The sequence below is a fragment of the Thermobia domestica genome, chromosome 5 (assembly GCF_964235325.1).
Source record: "Thermobia domestica chromosome 5, izTheDome1.hap1.1, whole genome shotgun sequence".
Lineage (NCBI taxonomy): Eukaryota > Metazoa > Arthropoda > Insecta > Zygentoma > Lepismatidae > Thermobia > Thermobia domestica.
In genome coordinates this window covers 224,527,427-224,537,756 of record NC_137458.1, presented here as the reverse complement: position 1 = coordinate 224,537,756, position 10,330 = coordinate 224,527,427, and the positions used below count along the sequence as shown (strand labels likewise).

Genomic DNA, 10,330 nt, shown 5'->3' with positions numbered 1-10,330 from the left:
TGGACCAACACCGTGCTCATGGGTTTTCTAGGGGTCTCCCGTTTCCTCTCACTTTCTTCATTCCACCATTTCACTCATCTCTCATCATCACCGTCTCCTTTAGCCTAACCGGCATAAGCGTGGGACGTCAAACTTAAAGATTTCATTTCATTTTTCATTTCAGGAATCGAACTCTGTACCCCGTGCATTAAAGGTGAGAGGGCTAGCCACTAGATAAATGGGAAAGGCTAAGAAAATATTTATTTTGGTTGGATTTGCGTTTAGCGTCCATTTCAGTAGCGACACTGTGAGACATGGACCTACAGTTTAACTTGGGATACGAAACACATGAACTTCCACCAGGAGTCGAACTCGAATCTCCCACGTCAAAGGTGCTTACGCTAAACTAAGGAGACATTTAGTGAACAGTTAATTTATAACGTGAAATCCTATTAATCAAATAACTGAATAATTATCTTCAGTTGATTATAAAATAATGTACTTAGTTGTCTCTTAGTTGATTTGTAGATTGATGCATGTAAAATATCTGTAAGAGCAGTCTAGATATGTTGATGCCCTATAGCATATTATGTATAATTGTATATTGTATAGCAGTGACGTTTGAGAACACCTGAAACAAGTAGTGAAACCTACTTACGGTTGCTAACACTGCTTCGAGAATAAAAGCGGAATCAGCTGAGAGATTTGGTTGTTGGTTAAGAAAAAGAAAGGCATTTTTAAAAAAGAAGCTGTTAAGTTAGTTTGTTGTTTATGAAAGAAAGGGCGAGTAGTAGTAAAAGTGGTGGGGGGAGAGTTAATTTCAAATGATAGAGCGGGGAAAAATGGAGAGAGTTTTCTTGATGTTTGGCCGAGTTTCACTGAAAGCAGTGATAGCCTGGTTTTAAGTATTCCCCCTTTTTGGCTCTTACTCCTTTAACGGAGTTATCAACAGTTCAATCTCGTTTTTAACAGTGCGAAATCTTAAAACCAACTGCTACCGAACACTTAGATACGACTGATTTGTGTGTCGATATATGTGCGGGTGGCTTTATTTGAGAAATCCTTGTGTTTTGTTCTTTGTGGATTATGATTACGCTTTGGCTGTTGCTTCTGCTGGTGTTCACTGGAGCAAGCGAAGACACAGAAGGTGACGAGGTGAGTACAACAGCCTTCAATGTCAAGGTATTCTTTCAATATATGCGTGCGTGTGTCTGTCTGTAGTTAGTTCGTGTGTGCGTTGTATTGTTTATTGTTTGTCTATACCATGACTCGGTCAAATTGTGACTAGAATTTATAAAAAGCCTTTATGAACCTTACCTTCTTTGGAAACTTGTTATGTTCACGAGTGTGATGTATGGAGTAATATTCCAATAACTCCCTCCGTTTACAATGGAATTTGTTCTTGACCTCGTAAAGGAAAGTACCACATTTCTAGGTAATGTTTTGACAAATTTTACATTTTTACTAGGCCTATACTACATTTATCACTGCTTGGTATAGCTATGTAGTTAGGAAACAAAGATAAAAACATTGCTTTCAAGGCAGAAACAAATGGTAAATCTATTTTGTACCATCAACGCGATCTGATATCGGGGCGAAAGCAATCGTGAAATTTCTTTCGAAATAATGATTTCCCAGCAGTATTTGATTACTCTACTGAAGCTGGAGTTTTAAAATTTCCAAACTATCTGTGCCTATAATAAGTATCAGGTTCTTCCCGCTAGTCTAGTGACTAGTATATGTGCCTTTAATGTATGTAGATCTGAGTTCGATCCCCAGTGCGGGAGCACAGCGTTTAATCTCGCAATCATTCACTTTCATTAATCACCGTCTCCTTTAACTTAAGAAACGGCGCGAGCGATACCGGCTACGATTCCCAGTCGAGACACTCGGTCGAAGGTCTTAGGTTATCTTCATTTACACCAAGCAAATGCCGTGATGGTACATAACATCCAGGTCCCAGGCCGCTTCCTTATTTTCGTCCTTGGGTAGTTGAGCATTGAACATTTCTTGGGCGGGTTTTAGTTAGGCGAAGTATCGGGCGTATGTTCTTGCCTTCCATCTGATTTCTATCCTTGGGTTAAGGACTGTTTCTTCCCTATTTGATAATGTGGGGCAGCAGCTGTCGCTTGACCCTTTGTTGAAATCTAGTTTTAGCTTGCTTTGTTGTCTTGGAGATTACGAACAACTACCTTATCTTTTTCTATTTTGGTTATCACCCTGTGCTGCTGTATAAGTACAGTGGTATAAAGAAGTCGGACATATACGTACATACTTACACATTCCAAGAGTATTCTTCAGAGAACAAAAAAAAAAAAAAATATATATATATATATATATATATATATATATATATATATATATATATATATATATATATATATATATATATATAGGTAATTGTTAAGAACAGCTACTTCTTATCTCCCATGCACGAGGATACTTCTTACTATTGCACTAGCTACAAAATTGATTCTATTTGATGTACAAGTGGTAATGCAACACAGAAAAAACCAAAATCATGTTGTATTCACACTCCAATATGAAGTGAGAATGCAACGTGATCTGGGTTTCTTATGTGTTATATTACCACTTGTACATCAAATAAAATCAATTTTATAACTAGTGCAACACTAAGAAGTATCCACGTGCACGAAATATGCGATATGCGTTCAATTGCCCCCACACATACTCATACATTAAGTACAAGGGCACTACACATATATATTAAGTACAAGGGCACTACACAAACATATATATTAAGTACAAGGGCAACATTTAAAAATGCAACGAAAAGGAGAATAACGACCAGGAAGCATTCATTTTCACACACCTCAAATGGTTAAAGGATTACAAGGGCACTACAGGGATAAACATTTAAGTACAAGGGCCAAATTAAGAAATGCAACGAAAAAGAGAAAAAGGGCCAGGAAGCATTCATTTTCACATACCTCAAATTGTTCAAGGATTACAAGGGCACTACAAGGATACACATTTAAGTACAAGGGCCAAATTAAGAAATGCAACAAAAAAGAGAAAAAGTGCAAAGAAGAATTCATTTTCACATACCTCAAATGCTTAAAGGATTATAAGGGCACTACAGGGATACACATATAAGTACAAGGGCCAAATTAAGAATTACAACGAAAAAGAGAAAAAGGGCCACGAAGCATTCATTTTCATATACCTCGTATGATTCAAGGATACAACCGAGCGAGTTCAAACTGTCTTCTTTCCCTTCGAGGTAATTCTTATTTCAACAACATCTACTCAATAATATTCCATGAGTCACACACTCACATAACTATAATCACTGCTAATCACTCCCCCGACATTTTTTTCTTACCGTGTTCTCAACACATTCCACGTGCACGTTGTCGCCATATTACTCTGCCTCCTTCTCCACTCAGCTGCCGCCTATATCAAACTGCGCAGACGCACTTCCATGATTCAATGACGTCACATAGAACATTTGAAAAGCGCAAAACGCCTATGTAAACACACAACGTTGACAACACAACGAGAGCGGAATACACACACGTCTTCTTTAATTTCAAATCACTCATTAACTAATTAAAATTGGGTATATTACCAACTTTTTAAGTAGGTAGATATTCAATGAATAATTCCTGAAAGTATGGCGTTTCTCGTCCTTCCCTAAATGGGAAGTACGGCTCCTTAACTATAACCTATATATATATATATATATATATATATATATATATATATATATATATATATATATATATATATATATAATACAGGGGTGCCCACAAGGGGGGGGCTATGACGCAAACTGCGTCATTGAAATATTTGGGGGGGGTTAAAAATCTATATAAATATGTTTGGCGGGGGGGGGTAAAATTAATCGAAAAGATTTTTTTTCATGGAAGAATACCTATGGATAGACAATTGCGGGGGGGTGCGTCATGGACATAAGGGGGGGTGGGCACCACTGATATATATATATATATATATATATATATATATATATATTAATTACAATATATTATCTACTTATGAAAAATAGAAACATCAATGACAAAACTCAATTTCATGACTATAAAAAATACAAAAAGTGAAAACATGGCGTAAAATCCATGTCAAAAGAAGAACACGGACATTTAATTTGTAGTAAAATTTTAGAATGTTATTAGATATTTTTAATATTTTGTAGTAAATCCTTTATTTTTCACGATCGCTTTCAATCTTTCGGGCATGAATTTTACGGTTTTTGCAGAAGGAAGGATCAATTTTTGTCCATTCAGTCTGAAGTGCTGATCCCAGGTCTTCCTTTGTTCTAATAATATGACATTTTAACTGGTTTTCCAAATAAGCCCATAAGTGCTCAATAATATTAATATCAGGAGATTGCGAAGATGTTTCCAGCACATGCGGACAATTATACAGGAGCCACAAACGCACATTGAACGCTTTGTGCTAGGGATCATTATCCTGGTAGTACTGGAAGTTCTCTATTATTTCCAATGTTTCAGCACTTTGTACCAAATTTTGCTTCAGAATATTTAAATACTTTGTTTGGTCCACAATACCATCGATTACACAAAGTTTACCTAGACCAGCACCGGACATACAACCCCAAACCATTACCGAGCCACCTCTATGTTTCACAGTGGATCGTAGATTATTCTCTTGGAGTTCTTCATTAGGTTTTCGCCAGATGTAACATTGATCATCTGAGCGGAACAAATTAAATTTGCTTTCGTCCGCGAATAACACAGTGCTCCTAAACGAAAAATCTTTATTTTTATAAGTTTTTGCAAAACTAAGTCTCTTTTGTCTATTGCACTTGCTAACGAGCGGTATTTTACGGGCTAAATTGCTTCTCTTAAAACTAATCTTATCGTTTCGGGATGCAAACTTTTATTAAGATGTTCTGATACTTCTTTGACCAGTTTAGGAGTTACTTATCTTGGAGCTTTTATTAACCTATAGTACAATCCATCGCTCGTCTGACTTTGGAAATACTCTAGGTCTACCACTTTTTGGTGTATTTTCCACTGATTTTGTTGATTTAAAACGTCTAATAGTATCATGAATTGTGGAGAGTGACCTATTTACTATTTTCACAGTATCACGAACTGATTTTCCCTCTTTATAATGTTTTTAAAAAGTTCTCTTACTGCTAAAGAAATTTGTCCACGTTGACTTCCCATTTTAACTTTTAAACACACAGTTTCATCCACGTAAAAACAGTACGGCGTCAACTCGCCTCATTTGGACACCTAAAACTGTCAAGTAGACAAACTCTTGGAAATTCCCCTATTAAGCCCAAAAAGAAAGAGAGTGGTGCTACCTGTCCGAGTTCTTTCTTGACATGGATTTTAGCTGTATTTTCATTTTTTTTTTTTTTTTACAGTCATCAATTTGAGTTTTGTCATTGATGTTTCTATTTTCTATAAGTCAATAACATAGAGTAATTAAAAAAGTATTTTTTTTTTTTTTGTTCTTTAAAGCGTACTCTTGGAATGTCTATTCTCTCTTGAATGTGTGAATATGTATATGTCCGACTTCTTTATTGAGCCACTGTATATCTGACTGGCATTTTACTGTACTTTTTGCAATGCAACTATATATGTTTGTGTTATTGTTATGAAAGTTTTTATTGTTATTGGAAGTGTATTCTTCCGTTGTTTTTGTGGAAGCACAGTGGCTCAGTGGTGAAGCACTTACCTGTGGGGTTCCTGATTCGATCCTCGGCCTAGTAAGTTTGTGGTGGATAACATCGTGTCCATGGGTTTTCTCGAGGTACTCCCGTTTCTTCCCACATTCTCATTCCACCATTTTTCTATTATTATTCACTTGCCTTCATCCGTCTCCTTTAAGCTAACAGCATATTCGTGGGACGTTAAACTGAAATATTTAGTTTCTTTTCCGTTGTTTAAGAGTTGTTAGTCTTGTGATATGTAGATATCACCATGGCTGGACGTGATTATGTTGAAGTTGGTGTGAAGGAGTTCATGGGGAGGCTTTTGAATTGCTTTCTGTAGTTTGCTTTATTTGGCTGGTTCGGTAATCATTGTTAAAATTATTGCTACCAGTTTCATGATTTCCTGGTAGCTTATTTTATTGCTTCTTGAATCAGGGTTTATATTGCTGGAGGTCTTTCTTCTATTGATTGTTATATAGAGGGAGTGGATGAGGTTTCTGATGTCACTCCGCCTTCTATCTGGTCCTCATAAGAGCCGCTTTTCTTGCTTCTGCTGAGGGTTCTTCTTTGATGATGTTGGGGAGTATGCTTCTCTGCCTAGGGATGGTATCGAGACTAGACGAGACGAGACTTTGTACAGTGTCGGTCTCTCTTCGTTGATAAATAGCGGTCTCGGTCTCGTCTCGAGTCAAAAATCGCCGTCTCGGTCAACAGATGCTTGTCTCGAGGACCAAGTCTTTGTCTCGTCTCTAAAGATTCGAAATAAATAGTGTGAAATTAAAATTGTGAAAGTATTATTATCGTACAGTCTTATTTTTTGCCTTCATTTTTGACTTAGAATTATGGTATGGAGTACCTCTTCATAGCTACAGTAATTTGCTAGCGTTAATGCTTTCCATGCATGTGTTCTAGGTTCAATCATCAGTGGGTATATCATGCTTGGGATAAGTAACCCATATTTCACCTTTAGCAGTAGACTTTGTCTCATATAGCCTCAGTGCTGTCTATACAATTAAACTCTATTAAACCAACTCCAGTACTATATAGTAATTTATTTCCTTCCTTTGAATCAGAATTGATCAATACCTTATAACGGATAACACAACACATAGCAGCACGAATATATTTAACCATACTCAAATTGAAATTTTACAATTTCTCGTTTGTTATCCAATACCCTCTGCTTTGACTGTCATTTTAAAAACAGAATATAATGTTCATTATCTTAACAAATAGAGTAAATTATTACTACAATATATTTTGTTTTAAATTGATCAAATGCCGTGTTTAATTGACATTTTATAACATGAACTTTCTGAACCTTGTGGTGGGAGCTACAACACAGCATTGCTATTTGGGTCTCGGATTGGATCACCAAACAAATTAGATTCAAAGTCCGATGTTTCGCATAGTTCGCATATCATTTTAAGTACATTCTATTTCTTACACAAGTTCATAAGGTCGTAATGTATTACATAAACATACTGCATATCCAGTGCCGTAACATATATTAAGCTTATTCCTGAGCTCTCAGCGATGCATATGATCTTTATTCGAGAAAATTAATCGTGCGTTCATTACGTTGAAATTTCATATGGATTGAAAATTACTTCCGAAACATGGATATACATATCATGTAAGTGTATAGGTAATTCGAGCTATCTGTATTTATTTTCTCTCCCGCCAAAAGAAGTGATTCTTAACTTTCTAGTGTTCTTTTGTATTAATTTTCGTAGTTTTGCTGCAACATGAAGAATTGAAGAATTAAAAATATTTTTTTCTCTGTACGACTTTTGTTAAATTTTGGATCCACTTTTACCCTACTTTACCTAGTAAAAGATATATGATTTAAGAATACTTTTATAATAGACTATGTTCTTTCTAGTGGTGTAATAATGTAAATTTAAATGCATCCTACTACTTTGTAACTACTTACTAGGGATGATTCCATACCGGGACCAAGAAACTGGGTATAACCTATATATCGTCTGAAAGCTCTTGCCATGAGAAGTACGAAACCGTTTTCAAATCACGGGCAAACACGCAACCTCACCCTATAAGGAGACAGTTTGTTGGTGTTTGTGACCCTATATATGGCATATTCGACAGAAGTAGAAATGGATGTTACGATGCATCACGCCCAAGCACCTAAGCCCACCATGTTCCTGTTTGACTCATTATTAGAACGTGACTCGGGCAAGGGTTTGATAACACTTTGCACCCAGACGTAGCCATTTGGTCAGTATTGCCAACGAATTTTAAATTCAATGTGGCTGATCGTTTCTCCTCTACCTCTGTATATCCATGCAACGTGCATGAACTTCATTCGTCACTAGAGAAAATATACTGTGGGCATATTCCTCTCTCAAGGACCCCAGTTTGTCAGTGCTGCCAACTAATTGTAAAAATGAGGTGTAGAACTAGTTCCGTACGATGAGATACACCTAGTTAGCAGAAACATCATACGACACTGTACCAAAAAGACTTTGGTTGTGACCGTCTCCCAACCATTCTAGATTGTCAGTTTTGCCAACCAAGTGTAACCATCACAATGTTGCAAATGGCGTGCATACCATTCAACGAATATATAACAAATGTAACATAAGCAAAATTAGACAGTGAAAAACAGTGTGAGTGTCCCTGTCTCCCAAACACCCAGTTTGACAGTGTTTCAACCAATTCGAACATTCAAGATTTTTGCATGAAGTCTACAGCATTGGCGGACATAATTAGAATCTGACCTATGCTAGGTTTTCCATTGCCCAATGCTGCTTATGTCACATTTGTTATATATTCATTCATTGGTATGCACCCCATTCGCAACATTATGATGTTTACACTTGGTTGGCAAACCTGACATCCTGGAATGGTCGGAGACTGTCATACTCAACGTCTTTTTGTTATAGTGTCGTGTGATCTTTCTGCCAAGCTAGGTGTATAAACGTCTCACCGTACGGAACTTGTTTTATACCTTCTCATTTTTACAATTGGTTGGAAACACTGACAAACTGGGGTCTTTGAGAGAGGAATATGCCCACAGTATGTTTTATCTAGTGACAAATGATATTTATGCCACGTTGCATGGATAGAGTGGTAGAGAAACCATTTGCCACATTGAATTTAAAATTCGTTGGCAACATGGACCAAATGGGTATGTCTTTGTGTAAAGTGATATTATCAAACCCTTGTCCGAGTCACGTTCTAGCAATGTGCCAAACAGGAACAGTGCCAAACACACCAACAAACTGGCCCCTTCTAGTGTGAGGTTGCGTGTTTGCCCGTGATTTGAAACTGTTTCGTACTTCTCATGGAAAGAGCTTTCAGACAATATATAGGTTATACCCAGTTACTTGGTCCCGGTATGCAATCATCCCTAACTAGTATAGTTTGAAAAACAATACTATAAGTCTTAGTTAAGAAACCGGCTTTTCGTTTCTCCGGTTTCTCGCTTTAAAATTACGAAATTATGACTTGGTCCAGTTTACCTCTGAGGTCTCCATAACTATCTGTGAGTCTCCACAACCTCTGAGGTCTCCACATGAGGTCCAGATATAATAAAATCATCACCATCATCATAATCAACCATCATCAATCCACTGCGGGATGAAGGTCTTTCCAAGTCTACACAACTACAGTGAAAACTCTCAATAACGGACACCAATGGAACATGAATTTTTGTCCGTTACTGAGAGGTGTCCGTTACATAGAGGTTACAGTAATTTAATTTCTCGCAACGGTAATTGCATGCAGTAATATACAGTAGATATATTATGTATGAGCGTAAATACGTAAGATTCAATATGAAAATACTCTATTTAGTACTATTTCAATTACTGGAAGGGATGAAGGAGAAATTAATTTATGTTAAATAGCATTATTGCTGGGGGATGTGTTAATATATTCGTATATTGCAAAAGATAATGCGTGTATGATAATTTTCTTCCTACATGAGAGGGGAAAACGGGAGGGAAAGAGTTATTCATTTATTTCAAATTTTCAGGACCTTCTCAAAAGATGCGTTAGGAACCAACTAACCGGCTAATCTCATTAGCAAGTGTCCTCTGAGAATCCTCAGTATGGTTGCGGAAAAAAATATCTGTGTGTGTGTGTTTGTTTGTGTACTGGAGGAATGGATGAAAAGGCAAATTATTGGGAGTGCATATGTTTGTTAACTCAGCCCCAATCACAAAGAATATCCTCTTAGAGAAAGTTGCTTTTCTAAGAAAGTAAGAGAGGAAACATTGTTCGTTGAAAATGTTATTGTAAAACAAACAACGTTTGTTTTGATATCTATGAAATTGTCGGGAAAGATGCAAGGCCCAGAGGAAAAAGGACTAAATTTTTTTAGGGAAGGGAAGATCTTTCGTATAGAATTCTTGGCCATACGACTGACCCTGCATAAGTGTTATAGCTTATTGAAGGTTTTCTAGGATTTCCTCCAGAAAGCAATTTTTTGAGGGAAGAATAAAAGAATTTGAAGTTCAGCTTGAAGCTGTTCTGTTTGATGGTTCATCGGTCTAGACTCATGATAGATACACTTACGGGGAAAATACTTTTGTCTCCTGTAATATATCGCAGAATAGAGAAAAATTCTTGTCCGTTATGAAGAGGTTATTGAAACGTTTGGGGGAAAAAAGGTTTGTCCGCGTCCGTATCTGAGAGTGTCCGTAAAAGGGAGGG

The 10,330-nt window shown here is 36.8% G+C and overlaps 1 protein-coding gene across 1 annotated transcript in view; it reads left to right on the top strand.

Moving 5' to 3' along the window:
* The first annotated feature begins 671 nt into the window (after nucleotides 1-671).
* The window catches only part of LOC145686418 (trypsin-1), an 81,921-nt gene continuing 72,262 nt past the window's right edge, over nucleotides 672-10,330 (top strand). The window contains exon 1 of the mRNA XM_081759711.1: nucleotides 672-1,134. Coding sequence (XP_081615837.1) covers nucleotides 1,066-1,134 — 69 coding nt within the window. The 5' untranslated portion in view covers nucleotides 672-1,065. The remainder of the gene's footprint in view (nucleotides 1,135-10,330) is intronic.